Source organism: Cetorhinus maximus, unplaced genomic scaffold (genome assembly GCF_964194155.1).
Source record: "Cetorhinus maximus unplaced genomic scaffold, sCetMax3.hap1.1 HAP1_SCAFFOLD_215, whole genome shotgun sequence".
NCBI classification, from domain to species: Eukaryota; Metazoa; Chordata; class Chondrichthyes; order Lamniformes; family Cetorhinidae; genus Cetorhinus; species Cetorhinus maximus.
The window spans coordinates 635,289-650,168 of NW_027596187.1; the positions used below are offsets into that span (position 1 = coordinate 635,289).

The 14,880-nt window shown below is 54.4% G+C and overlaps 1 protein-coding gene across 1 annotated transcript in view; it reads left to right on the forward strand.

Moving 5' to 3' along the window:
* Window positions 1-14,488, forward strand: part of ufc1 (ubiquitin-fold modifier conjugating enzyme 1) — a 30,048-nt gene extending 15,560 nt beyond the window's left edge. Inside the window, exons 4-6 of the mRNA XM_078535047.1 lie at window positions 918-994; window positions 9,544-9,634; window positions 13,386-14,488. Of these exons, the coding sequence (XP_078391173.1) occupies window positions 918-994; window positions 9,544-9,634; window positions 13,386-13,469 (252 nt within the window). The 3' untranslated portion in view covers window positions 13,470-14,488. The remainder of the gene's footprint in view (window positions 1-917; window positions 995-9,543; window positions 9,635-13,385) is intronic.
* The last annotated feature ends 392 nt before the right edge of the window (window positions 14,489-14,880 follow it).

The following is a 14,880-nucleotide window of genomic DNA, read 5'->3' on the forward strand; positions in this document are numbered from 1 at the left end:
ACCTTCCAAAATGCATTACCTCGCATTTGTCCGGATTAAACTCCATCTGCCATTTCTCCGCCCAAGTCTCCAACCGATCTATATCCGGTTGTAGAGTTGTTTGAGGATGTGACAAGCAAGGTAGATAAAGGGGAACCTGTAGATGTGGTGTACTTGGATTTCAAAAAGGGTAATGTGCCACATAAAAGGTTACTACACAAAATCAGAGCTCCTGGTGTTGGGGATGATATAGTAGCATGGATAGAGGATTGGCTAACTAACAGGAACTAGAGAGCCGGGATAAATGGGTCATTTTTAGGTTGGCAAACTGTAACTAGTGGAGCGCCATTGGGATCAGTGCTGGGGCCTCAACTCTTTACTGTCTAAATTGATGACTTGGATGAAGGGTCTGACTGTATTGAGCCCAAGTTTGCTGATAGTACAAAGATAGATCAGGAAGGAAGTTGTGTGGAGGATACAAAGTGTCTGTAAAAGGGTATAGACGGGTTAAGTGAGAGGGCACAATATTGGCAGATGGGGTTTAACGTGGGAATATGTGAGGTGTACACTAGGAAAGCGGTATATTTTTTAAGCGGAGGGAGACTGCACAATACTGCGGTTCCCAATCTCTTTTCACCTTCTCTGTCGCAATGAGAAAAGCCTCTGTTTCTCTCACCTCTCCTCTGAACTCCAGCCTCTGATCCCTGGGATTCTCCCAGTCAATCTCTCCTGCAGCCCAGGCTGGGAATGGCGAGGAGGCAATCAGGCTTGTTCTGTCCCTTGTTTTGGAGTTGCCCCTCTGGGTGCTCACGCGAAGAGTGTCCCCCTTGTGTGAGGTCCCAGAGGATCAGTGGTGATGGGACGTGCTCACCAGCGATGGGGTTGGTACAGCCTGTCGTGTACACTTCCGGGACTGACTGAGATCTCGCCTTCCGCAGATTCCCGTCACATACCCCACGACGGCGCCGGAGATCGCCATCCCAGAACTGGATGGGAAGACAGCCAAAATGTACAGGTAGGAAAGACGGGATGGGTGTGGGAGGCTGCTGGAGAGAGGGAGATGGGAGGGTGGGGAGACGGGATGGGTGTGGGAGAGGCTGCTGGAGAGAGGGAGATGGGAGGGTGGGGAGACGGGATGTGTGTGGGAGAGGCTGCTGGAGAAAGGGAGATGGGAGGGTGGGAACGATGGGATGGGTGTGGGAGGCTGCTGGAGAGAGGGAGATGGGATGGTGGGGAGACGGGATGTGTGTGGGAGAGGCTGCTGGAGAAAGGGAGATGGGAGGGTGGGAACGACGGGATGGGTGTGGGAGAGGCTGCTGGAGAAAGGGAGATGGGAGGGTGGGAACGACGGGATGGGTGTGGGAGAGAGGGAGATGGGAAGGTGGGGAGACGGGATGGGTGTGGGAGAGGCTGCTGGAGAAAGGGAGATGGGAGGGTGGGGAGACGGGATGGGTGTGGGAGAGGCTGCTGGAGAAAGGGAGATGGGAGGGTGGGGAGACGGGATGGGTGTGGGAGACGCTGCTGGAGAAAGGGAGATGGGAGGGTGGGGAGACGGGATGGGTGTGGGAGAGGCTGCTGGAGAGAGGGAGACGGGAGGGTGGGGAGACGGGATGGGTGTGGGAGAGGTTGCTGGAGAAAGGGAGATGGGAGGGTGGGGAGACGGGATGGGTGTGGGAGAGGCTGCTGGAGAAAGGGAGATGGGAGGGTGGGGAGACGGGATGGGTGTGGGAGAGGCTGCTGGAGAGAGGGAGACGGGAGGGTGGGGAGACGGGATGGGTGTGGGAGAGGCTGCTGGAGAAAGGGAGATGGGAGGGTGGGGAGACGGGCGGGTGGGGAGACGGGATGGGTGTGGGAGAGGCTGCTGGAGGAAGGGAGATGGGAGGGTGGGGAGACGGGATGGGTGTGGGAGAGAGGGAGATGGGAAGGTGGGGAGACGGGATGGGTGTGGGAGAGAGGGAGATGGGAGGGTGGGGAGACAGGATGGGCGTGGGAGAGGCTGCTGGAGAAAGGGAGATGGGAGGGTGGGGAGACGGGATGGGTGTGGGAGAGAGGGAGATGGGAAGGTGGGGAGACGGGCGGGTGGGAAGACGGGATGGGTGTGGGAGAGGCTGCTGGAGAGAGGGAGATGGGAGGGTGGGGAGACGGGATGGTTGTGGGAGAGGCTGCTGGAGAGAGGGAGATCGGAGGGTGGGGAGACGGGATGGGTGTGGGAGAGAGGGAGACGGGATGGGTGTGGGAGAGGCTGCTGGAGAAAGGGAGATGGGAGGGTGGGGAGACGGGATGGGTGTGGGAGAGGCTGCTGGAGAGAGGGAGATGGGTGGGTGGGGAGACGGGATGGGTGTGGGAGAGGCTGCTGGAGAGAGGGAGATGGGAGGGTGGGGAGACCGGATGGGTGTGGGAGAGGCTGCTGGAGAGAGGGAGATGGGAGGGGTGTGAGCTCACTCCTGGGACTGACAGGAGGGATGGGGACTCCCCACTGGGGTCCTCATCGCTAAAACTGAATGCTCAGCATCATGTTTCATCAAACCATCTCTGTGCACTATTTACACACTGGGGGAGAGAGAGGGTGAGAGTCACAGGATGGAGAGAGAGAGAGAAACACTGATTTACACACTGGGGGAGAGAGAGAGGGTGAGAGTCACAGGATGGAGAGAGAGAGACAGAGAAACACTGATTTACACACTGGGAGAGAGAGGGCGAGAGTCACAGGATGGAGAGAGAGAGAGAAACACTGATTTACACACTGGAGGAGAGAGAGAGGGCGAGAGTCACAGGATGGAGAGAGAGAGAGAGAAACACTGATTTACACACTGGGGGAGAGAGAGAGAGGGCGAGAGTCACAGGATGGAGAGAGAGAGACAGAGAAACACTGATTTACACACTGGGAGAGAGAGAGAGGGCGAGAGTCACAGGATGGAGAGAGAGAGAGAGAAACACTGATTTACACACTGGGAGAGAGAGAGGGCGAGAGTCACAGGATGGAGAGAGAGAGACAGAGAAACACTGATTTACACACTGGGGGAGAGAGAGGGCGAGAGTCACAGGATGGAGAGAGAGAGAGAGAAACACTGATTTACACACTGGGAGAGAGAGAGGGCGAGAGTCACAGGATGGAGAGAGAGACAGAGAAACACTGATTTACACACTGGGGGAGAGAGAGAGGGCGAGAGTCACAGGATGGAGAAAGTGACAGAGAAACACTGATTTACACACTGGGAGAGAGAAAGAGGGCGAGAGTCACAGGATGGAGAGAGAGAGAGAAACACTGATTTACACACTGGGGGAGAGAGAGAGGGCGAGAGTCACAGGATGGAGAGAGAGACAGAGAGAGACACTGATTTACACACTGGGAGAGAGAGAGAGAGGGCGAGAGTCACAGGATGGAGAGAGAGAGACAGAGAAAGACTGATTTACACACTGGGGGAGAGAGAGAGGGCGAGAGTCACAGGATGGAGAGAGAGACAGAGAGAGACACTGATTTACACACTGGGAGAGAGAGAGAGAGGGCGAGAGTCACAGGATGGAGAGAGAGAGACAGAGAAAGACTGATTTACACACTGGGAGAGAGAGAGCGTGAGAGTCACAGGATGGAGAGAGAGAGAGAGAAACACTGATTTACACACTCGGAGAGAGAGAGAGGGCGAGAGTCACAGGATGGAGAGAGAGAGAGAGAAACACTGATTTACACACTGGGAGAGAGAGAGGGCGAGAGTCACAGGATGGAGAGAGAGAGAGAGAAACACTGATTTACACACTGGAGGAGAGAGAGAGGGCGAGAGTCACAGGATGGAGAGAGAGAGAGAGAAACACTGATTTACACACTGGAGGAGAGAGAGAGGGCGAGAGTCACAGGATGGAGAGAGAGAGAGAGAAACATTGATTTACACACTGGGGGAGAGAGAGAGAGGGCGAAAGTCACAGGATGGAGAGAGAGAGACAGAGAAACACTGATTTACACACTGGGAGAGAGAGAGAGGGCGAGAGTCACAGGATGGAGAGAGAGAGAGAGAAACACTGATTTACACACTGGGAGAGAGAGAGGGCGAGAGTCACAGGATGGAAAGAGAGAGACAGAGAAACACTGATTTACACACTGGGGGAGAGAGAGGGCGAGAGTCACAGGATGGAGAGAGAGAGAGAGAAACACTGATTTACACACTGGGAGAGAGAGAGGGCGAGAGTCACAGGATGGAGAGAGAGACAGAGAAACACTGATTTACACACTGGGGGAGAGAGAGAGGGCGAGAGTCACAGGATGGAGAAAGTGACAGAGAAACACTGATTTACACACTGGGAGAGAGAAAGAGGGCGAGAGTCACAGGATGGAGAGAGAGAGACAGAGAAACACTGATTTACACACTGGGGGAGAGAGAGAGGGCGAGAGTCACAGGATGGAGAGAGAGACAGAGAGAGACACTGATTTACACACTGGGAGAGAGAGAGAGAGGGCGAGAGTCACAGGATGGAGAGAGAGAGACAGAGAAAGACTGATTTACACACTGGGAGAGAGAGAGCGTGAGAGTCACAGGATGGAGAGAGAGAGATAGAAACACTGATTTACACACTCGGAGAGAGAGAGAGGGCGAGAGTCACAGGATGGAGAGAGAGACAGAGAAACACTGATTTACACACTGGGAGAGAGAGAGGGAGAGAGTCACAGGATGGAGAGAGAGAGAGAGAGAGAAAAACTGATTTACACACTGGGGGAGAGAGAGAGGGTCAGAGTCACAGGATGGAGAGAGAGAGAGAGAGAAACACTGATTTACACACTGGGGGAGAGAGAGGGCGAGAGTCACAGGATGGAGAGAGAGAGAGAAACACTGATTTACACACTGGAGGAGAGAGAGAGGGCGAGAGTCACAGGATGGAGAGAGAGAGAGAGAAACACTGATTTACACACTGGGGGAGAGAGAGAGAGGGCGAGAGTCACAGGATGGAGAGAGAGAGACAGAGAAACACTGATTTACACACTGGAAGAGAGAGAGAGGGCGAGAGTCACAGGATGGAGAGAGAGAGAGAGAAACACTGATTTACACACTGGGAGAGAGAGAGGGCGAGAGTCACAGGATGGAGAGAGAGAGACAGAGAAACACTGATTTACACACTGGGGGAGAGAGAGGGCGAGAGTCACAGGATGGAGAGAGAGACAGAGAGAGACACTGATTTACACACTGGGAGAGAGAGAGGGCGAGAGTCACAGGATGGAGAGAGAGACAGAGAAACACTGATTTACACACTGGGGGAGAGAGAGAGGGCGAGAGTCACAGGATGGAGAGAGAGACAGAGAGAGACACTGATTTACACACTGGGAGAGAGAGAGGGCGAGAATCACAGGATGGAGAGAGAGAGAGAGAAACACTGATTTACACACTGGGAGAGAGAGAGGGCGAGAGTCACAGGATGGAGAGAGAGAGAGAGAAACACTGATTTACACACTGGGAGAGAGAGAGAGGGCGAGAGTCACAGGATGGAGAGAGAGAGAGAGAAACACTGATGTACACGCTGGGAGAGAGAGAGGGAGAGAGTCACAGGATGGAGAGAGAGAGAGAGAGAAAAACTGATTTACACACTGGGGGAGAGAGAGAGGGTCAGAGTCACAGGATGGAGAGAGAGAGAGAGAGAAACACTGATTTACACACTGGGGGAGAGAGAGGGTGAGAGTCACAGGATGGAGAGAGAGAGAGAGAAACACTGATTTACACACTGGGAGAGAGAGAGGGTGAGAGTCACAGGATGGAGAGAGAGAGAGAGAAACACTGATTTACACACTGGGGGAGAGAGAGAGGGCGAGAGTCACAGGATGGAGAGAGAGAGAGAGAAACACTGATTTACACACTGGGAGAGAGAGAGAGGGCGAGAGTCACAGGATGGAGAGAGAGAGAGAGAAACACTGATTTACACACTGGGGGAGAGAGAGGGCGAGAGTCACAGGATGGAGAGAGAGACAGAGAAACACTGATTTACACACTGGGAGAGAGAGAGGGCGAGAGTCACAGGATGGAGAGAGAGAGAGAAACACTGATTTACACACTGGGAGAGAGAGAGAGAGCGAGAGTCACAGGATGGAGAGAGAGAGAGAAACACTGATTTACACACTGGGAGAGAGAGAGGGCGAGAGTCACAGGATGGAGAGAGAGAGAGAGAAACACTGATTTACACACGCGGAGAGAGAGAGGGCGAGAGTCACAGGATGGAGAGAGAGAGAGTGAGAAACACTGATTTAAACACTGGGAGAGAGAGAGAGGGCGAGAGTCACAGAATGGAGAGAGAGACAGAGAAACACTGATTTACACACTGGGGGAGAGAGAGAGGGCGAGAGTCACAGGATGGAGAGAGAGAGAGAAACACTGATTTACACACTGGGAGAGAGAGAGGGCGAGAGTCACAGGATGGAGAGAGAGAGAGAAACACTGATTTACACACTGGGAGAGAGAGGGTGAGAGTCACAGGATGGAGAGAGAGACAGAGAAACACTGATTTACACACTGGGGGAGAGAGAGAGAGCGAGAGTCACAGGATGGAGAGAGAGAGAGAGAAACACTGATTTACACACTGGGAGAGAGAGAGGGCGAGAGTCACAGGATGGAGAGAGAGAGAGAAACACTGATTTACACACTGGGAGAGAGAGAGGGCGAGAGTCACAGGATGGAGAGAGAGAGAGAGAAAAACACTGATTTACACACTGAGAGAGAGAGAGAGAGAGAGAGTCACAGGATGGAGAGAGAGACAGAAACACTGATTTACACACTGGGGGAGAGAGAGAGGGCGAGAGTCACAGGATGGAGAGAGAGAGAGAAACACTGATTTACACACTGGGAGAGAGAGAGGGCGAGAGTCACAGGATGGAGAGAGAGAGAGAGAAACACTGATTTACACACTGGGAGAGAGAGGGCGAGAGTCACAGGATGGAGAGAGAGAGAGAGAAACACTGATTTACACACTGGGGGAGAGAGAGAGGGCGAGAGTCACAGGATGGAGAGAGAGACAGAGAAACACTGATTTACACACTGGGGGAGAGAGAGGGCGAGAGTCACAGGATGGAGAGAGAGAGAGAGAAACACTGATTTACACCCTGGGTGAGAGAGAGAGGGCGGGAGTCACAGGATGGAGAGAGAGACAGAAACACTGATTTACACACTGGGGGAGAGAGAGAGAGAGGGCGAGAGTCACAGGATGGAGAGAGAGACAGAGAAACACTGATTTACACACTGGGGGAGAGAGAGGGCGAGAGTCACTGGATGGAGAGAGAGACAGAGAAACACTGATTTACACACTGGGGGAGAGAGAGAGGGCGAGAGTCACAGGATGGAGAGAGAGAGAGAAACACTGATTTACACACTGGGGGAGAGAGAGAGGGCAAGAGTCACAGGATGGAGAGAGAGACAGAGAAACACTGATTTACACACTGGGGGAGAGAGAGGGCGAGAGTCACAGGATGGAGAGAGAGAGAGAAACACTGATTTACACACTGGGGGGGAGAGAGAGAGAGGGCGAGAGTCACAGGATGGAGAGAGTGACAGAGGAACACTGATTTACACACTGGGAGAGAGAGAGGGCGAGAGTCACAGGATGGAGAGAGAGAAACACTGATTTACACACTGGGAGAGAGAGAGGGCGAGAGTCACAGGATGGAGAGAGAGAGAGAGAAACACTGATTTACACACTGGGGGAGAGAGAGAGGGCGAGAGTCACAGGATGGAGAGAGAGACAGGGAAACACTGATTTACACACTGGGGGAGAGAGAGAGGGCGAGAGTCACTGGATGGAGAGAGAGAGAGAGAAACACTGATTTACACACTGGGGGAGAGAGAGAGGGCGAGAGTCACAGGATGGAGAGAGAGAGAGAGAAACACTGATTTACACACTGGGGGAGAGAGAGAGGGCGAGAGTCACAGGATGGAGAGAGAGACAGAGAAACGCTGATTTACACACTGGGGGAGAGAGAGAGGGCGAGAGTCACAGGATGGAGAGAGAGAGAGAGAAACACTGATTTAGACACTGGGGGAGAGAGAGGGCGAGAGTCACAGGATGGAGAGAGAGAGAGAAACACTGATTTACACACTGGGAGAGAGAGAGGGCGAGAGTCACAGGATGGAGAGAGAGAGAGAAACACTGATTTACACACTGGGAGAGAGAGGGAAAGCGAGAATCACAGGATGGAGAGAGAGACAGAGAAACACTGATTTACACACTGGGGGAGAGAGAGAGGGCGAGAGTCACAGGATGGAGAGAGTGACAGAGAAACACTGATTTACACACTGGTGGAGAGAGAGAGGGCGAGAGTCACAGGATGGAGAGAGAGAGAGAAACACTGATTTACACACTGGTGGAGAGAGAGAGGGCGAGAGTCACAGGATGGAGAGAGAGACAGAAACACTGATTTACACACTGGGGGAGAGAGAGGGAGGGCGAGAGTCACAGGATGGAGAGAGAGACAGAGAAACACTGATTTACACACTGGGAGAGAGAGAGAGGGCGAGAGTCACAGGATGGAGAGAGAGAGAGAGAAACACTGATTTACACACTGGGGGAGAGAGAGAGGGCGAGAGTCACAGGATGGAGAGAGAGACAGAGAAACACTGATTTACACACTGGGAGAGAGAGAGGGCGAGAGTCACAGGATGGAGAGAGAGAGAGAAACACTGATTTACACACTAGGAGAGAGAGAGGGCGAGAGTCACAGGATGGAGAGAGAGACAGAAACACTGATTTACACACTGGGAGAGAGAGAGGGCGAGATTCACAGGATGGAGAGAGAGACAGAGAAACACTGATTTACACACTGGGGGAGAGAGAGGGCGAGAGTCACAGGATGGAGAGAGAGAGAGAGAAACACTGATTTACACACTGGGGGAGACAGAGAGAGAGGGCGAGAGTCCCAGGATGGAGAGAGAGAGAGAATCACTGATTTACACACTGGGAGAGAGAAGACGAGGAGAGAGAGTGAATGACGGGGAGAGAGAGAAGGTGACGGGGGAAAGAGTGAGTGACGGGGGAAGAGAACGAGTGACGGGGGAAGAGAGCGAGTGACGGGGGAAGAGAGGGAGTGGAGGGAGAGATAGAGAGTGATGGCCAAGAGAGAGAGAGTGACGGGCGAGAGAGAATGTGGAGAGAGAGAGAGAGAGATGCGGAGAGAGGGAGAGAGAAACGGGGAGAGAGTCACAGTGGGAGAGAGAGAGAGAGATGCGGAGAGAGCGAGAGTGTGACAGGGAGAGAGAGACGCGGAGAGAGAGGATGAGATGGGGAGAGAGAATGACAGTGGGAGTGAAGGACTGAGTGATGGGGAGAGTGGGAGCGAGAGACACGGAGAGGTGAGAGAGTGTGATGAGGGTGAGTGAAAGATGGGGAGAGAGAGAGAAGGGTAAGAGGCAGGAAGAGAGAGAGAGATAAAGACAGGGAGGGACATGGAGATACAGAGAGTGCGAGTGAGAATTTAATCGATGTTCTGAAATACTCATGCAACCTCTGGCAGTTCAGTCCACAAGCCCCAGCCTAGCTGAGCACGGAGTGACTGCCTGCCCACTGCTACTGCATGTTCACAACATCTCTCTTCTCTTCATGCAGAGGTGGAAAGATTTGTCTGACAGACCACTTCAAGCCACTGTGGGCACGCAATGTCCCCAAGTTCGGCTTGGGGCACCTGATGGCCCTGGGGGTAAGTTCCTGAATCATTCTTCAAACATTCGAATCCCTGGCATTAGTGAGTAACACAGTGCAGGGCCATCTTGGAAACTGTCAAATGGGGATTACACTCAGGCCTGAACGTCAGTGAGTGACAGTGCGGAGTTCAGCGAGTCCCCACCCTCCTGGAGGCGAGGGATCAACACGAATAATGATGATGCATCAATTCAAGATCAGAAAGGTCCTGACAGTGTAGAGGGAGCTTTACTCTGTATCTAACCCCGGGCTGTACATGTCCTGGGAGTGTTTGATGGGGACAGTGTAGAGGGAGCTTTACTCTGTTTCTAACCCCGTGCTGTACCTGCCCTGGGAGTGTTTGATGGGGACAGTGTAGAGGGAGCTTTACTCTGTATCTAACCCCGTGCTGTACCTGTCCTGGGAGTGTTTGATGGGGACAGTGTAGAGGGAGCTTTACTCTCTATCTAACCCCGTGCTGTACCTGTCCTGGGAGTGTTTGATGGAGACAGTGTAGAGGGAGTTTTACTCTGTATCTAACCCCGTGCTGTACCTGTCCTGGGAGTGTTTGATGCGGACAGTGTAGAGGGAGTTTTACTCTGTATCTAACCCCGTGCTGTACCTGTCCTGGGAGTGTTTGATGGGGACGATGCAGAGGGAGCTTTACTCTGTATCTAACCCCGTGCTGTACCTGTCCTGGGAGTGTTTGATGGGGACAGTGTAGAGGCAGCTTTACTCTGTATCTAACCCCATGCTGTACCTACCCTGGGAGTGTTTGATGCGGACGGTGTAGAGGGAGCTTTACTCTGTATCTAACCCCGTGCTGTACCTGTCCTGGGAGTGTTTGATGGGGACAGTGTAGAGGGAGCTTTACTCTGTATCTAACCCCGTGCTGTACCTGCCCTGGGAGTGTTTGATGGGGACAGTGTAGAGGGAGCTTTACTATGTATCTAACCCCGTGCTGTACCTGCCCTGGGAGTGTTTGATGGGGACAGTGTAGAGGGAGCTTTACTATGTATCTAACCCCGTGCTGTACCTGTCCTGGGAGTGTTTGATGGGGACAGTGTAGAGGGAGCTTTACTCTGTATCTAACCCCGTGCTGTACCGGTCCTGGGAGTGTTTGATGGGGACAGTGTAGAGGGAGCTTTACTCTGTATCTAACCCCGTGCTGTACCTGCCCTGGGAGTGTTTGATGGGGACAGTGTAGAGGGAGCTTTACTATGTATCTAACCCCGTGCTGTACCTGTCCTGGGAGTGTTTGATGGGGACAGTGTAGAGGGAGCTTTACTCTGTATCTAACCCCGTGCTGTACCGGTCCTGGGAGTGTTTGATGGGGACAGTGTAGAGGGCGCTTGCATCCCTGTATCCAGTCTGTCGAGCCCTGTCAGAATTTTATACGTTTCAACCAGATCCCCTCTCATTCTTCTAAACTGCAGTGAATACAGGGCCTAGTCAGTCCAATCTCTCCTCATACGACAATCCTGCCATCCCAGGATTCAGTCTGGTGAGCCTTCGCTGCACTCCCTCTATACCAAGTACATCCTTTCTTAGGTAAGGAGACCAAAATTGCACACTCCAGGTGTGGTCTCACCAAGACCCTGTGCAGCTCCAGTAAGACATCCTTGCTCCTGTACTCAAGTCCTCTCGCAATGAAGGCCATTTGCCCTAACTGCTTGCTGCACCTGTATGCTTGTTTTCAGTGATGGGGAGAATGTAGAGGGTGTTTATCCCAGTGTCTAGCCCTGTGCAGCAGGTGAGACCTCTGGCAGTGTGAGTTCCCCCCCCGCCAATCGCCTGATAAAATGGGAGGTACCCCTTGGCTCCATTTGCACCCACTCGTCTCTGACAAAATGGTTGTGTGACTTGGAATGAAACTGAAAGACTATCCACGTGTTCTGAATTCAGATCCAGATTCCCTCCTCAGTACCTGGCGGGCCTGTCTGTGGGAGAGCTGTACTGGGAACAAGATTTTCACCTGTACACCATTGCGATCACGGCGGGCTTGTTTGGGGTCTTGCTGGAGGGCAGGTGTGTGTGGGTTGGCGTACAGGGTGGTCTGGGCGTACAGGGTGGGCCGGGTGTACAGGGTGGTCTGGGCGTACTGGGTGGTCTGGGCGTACTGGGTGGTCTGGGCGTACTGGGTGGTCTGGGCGTACTGGGTGGGCCGGGTGTCCAGGGTGGGCCGGGTGTCCAGGGTGGGCCGGGTGTCCAGGGTGGGCCGGGTGTACAGGGTGGGCCGGGTGTACAGGGTGGGCCGGGTGTACAGGGTGGGCCGGGTGTACAGGGTGGGCCGGGTGTACAGGTTGGGCCGGGTGTACAGGGTGGGCCGGGTGTACAGGGTGGGCCGGGTGTACAGGGTGGACTGGGTGTACAGGGTGGGCTGGGTGTACAGGGTGGGCTGGGTGTACAGGGTGGGCTGGGTGTACAGGGTGGACTGGGCGTACAGGGTGGGCTGGGCGTACAGGGTGGGCTGGGCGTACAGGTTGGGCTGGGTGTACAGGGTGGGCTGGGTGCGCTGGGTGTACAGGGTGCGCTGGGTGTACAGGGTGGGCTGGTGTGGATGTGCTGGGTGTACAGGGTGGGCTGGGTGTACAGGGTGGGCTGGGTGTACAGGGTGCGCTGGTGTGGATGTGCTGGGTGTCCAGGTTGGGCTGGGTGTCCAGGTTGGGCTGGGTGTCCAGGTTGGGCTGGGTGTCCAGGGTGGGCTGGGTGTCCAGGGTGGGCTGGGTGTCCAGGGTGCGCTGGGTGTACAGGGTGGACTGGGTGTACAGGATGGGCTGGGTGTACAGGGTGCGTGTACAGGGTGGGCTGGGTGTACAGGATGGGCTGGGTGTACAGGGTGGGCTGGGTGTACAGGGTGCGTGTACAGGGTGAGCCGGGTGTACAGGTTGGGCTGGGTGTACAGGGTGGGCTGGGTGTACAGGGTGGGCCGGGTGTACAGGGTGGGCCGGGTGTACAGGGTGGGCCGGGTGTACAGGGTGGGCCGGGTGTACAGGGTGGGCTGGTGTGGATGTGCTGGGTGTACAGGGTGCGCTGGGTGTACAGGGTGCGCTGGGTGTACAGGGTGGACTGGGTGTACAGGTTGGGCTGGGTGTACAGGGTGCGCTGGGTGTACAGGGTGGGCTGGGTGTACAGGGTGGGCTGGGTGTACAGGGTGGACTGGATGTACAGGGTGGGCTGGGTGTACAGGTTGGGCTGGATGTACAGGTTGGGCTGGATGTACAGGTTGGGCTGGGTGTACAGGGTGCGCTGGGTGTACAGGGTGCGCTGGGTGTACAGGGTGCGCTGGGTGTACAGGGTGGGCTGGGTGTACAGGGTGGGCTGGGTGTACAGGTTGGGCTGGGTGTACAGGGTGGGCTGGGTGTACAGGGTGGGCTGGGTGTACAGGGTGGGCTGGGTGTACAGGGTGGGCTGGGTGTACAGGTTGGGCTGGGTGTACAGGGTGCGCTGGGTGTACAGGGTGGGCTGGTGTGGATGTGCTGGGTGTACAGGGTGCGCTGGGTGTACAGGGTGGGCTGGGTGTACAGGGTGCGCTGGGTGTACAGGGTGGGCTGGGTGTACAGGGTGTGATGGGCGTATAGGGTGGGCTGGGTGTACAGGGTGGGCTGGGTGTACAGGGTGGGCTGGGTGTACAGGGTGCGCTGGGTGTACAGGGTGGGCTGGGTGTACAGGGTGTGATGGGCGTATAGGGTGGGCTGGGTGTACAGGGTGGGCTGGGTGTATAGGGTGGCAGGGTTAGACTGACAATTGCTTGTCTGTTTCCCTCCCAGTTAGGACCCTGGCTCGCCGTGGAGATCCCAGAGCTGATCACTAAAGGATTCATCCAACACAAAGAAGGACAGGACAAGAGCTAGGAGGAGAGTGGGGACTCCGGGAGAGTCTGCGGTGAGGCGACTGTGGAGGACGTGCAGCATCATCACCTGCCACTTCCTGCTGGACACCCCCTCAGCTCCTTGTGCTCTGTGTGAACCATTCCAAACATTGACGGGCTCTTCCTCCGATCGCTGCCCCTTCCTCTTCCCCGTTCCCTCTGCCCCTCCCCCTGAAGCGGGGAGCGGGGTTTCCTCTCCCCAGTAGCCGGGCTCTCTCTGTGGCCTGGCGCGCACGGAGACGGAGAGGCTTTGTGTGCTGCTCCTCGGCGGTTGGAACGTGCCGGGTCTCAGCAGTGCCTCCGCTCCTACCCCCTGGGCAAGGCAACTGGTCTCCACCATCACTGGGACTTCAGCAGAGGACTTGGGGAACACCTGCAGCGGAGGGTGGGGTGGTGGGAGTGGAGGCAGAGAGACTAAACGGAAGATCTGTGATCCTCCCCACCCCCACTCCCCCCACTCCCCACAACAACTCCTGCCCCAGGCCAACTTCAGTCAGCCAATGGGGGCATTTAGGGTATAAAGGTGGTGAGGGACAGGCAGCAGGGGGAATGGGGAACAGAGAATTTAACAGAAATGATGTGTAATAAAAGTGTGCAGAATATTTCCTTTACAGTTTGAACGATTCTTTTTCAGGATGTGAGGTTTCAGAGGCCCCAGGCTGACTGTGAACAGAACTCAAAGCCAAGACACACACCTTCTCTTTACCGAGAGAGTTTATTCGCTTCGTTCAATCTCCACACCCAGTGTCGGAGCTGTTCCCTGTTTCTACTCTTTTGAGTGAGCCCATTAAACCAAATTAACAAACCAAGGACAAATTCAAAGACAGCCTCTTAAAGGATACTGTAAAAAACAGAAAGACAAAATCTTAAAGGAAACTTAAAATATTCAAATCAAAACATGATCAAGGGGGTCAGTAAAGGAGCCCAGCTCCCACAGCGCACGGAGTGTTCCCTATTTATATGTGCTCAAAGTACTTAATAAAACAAAGCCCTTCACCTGTGTACTTGAACAGTATCATTAACATACTATTAACATCAGCAAACCGTTCCCCCCCCTCCCTACTTAAAAATGAGGCTGCTTAGGAACAGAGTAAAGAACTGTCGCCATCAAACACTCCCAGGACAGGTACAGCACGGGGTTAGATACAGAGTAAAGCTCCCTCTACACTGTCCCCTTCAAACACTCCCAGGACAGGTACAGCACGGGGTTAGATACAGAGTAAAGCTCCCTCTACACTGTCCCCATCAAACACTCCCAGGACAGGTACTGCACAGGGTTAGATACAGAGTAAAGCTCCCTCTACACTGTCCCCATCAAACACTCCCAGGACAGGTACTGCACAGGGTTAGATACAGAGTAAAGCTCCCTCTACACTGTCCCCATCAAACACTCC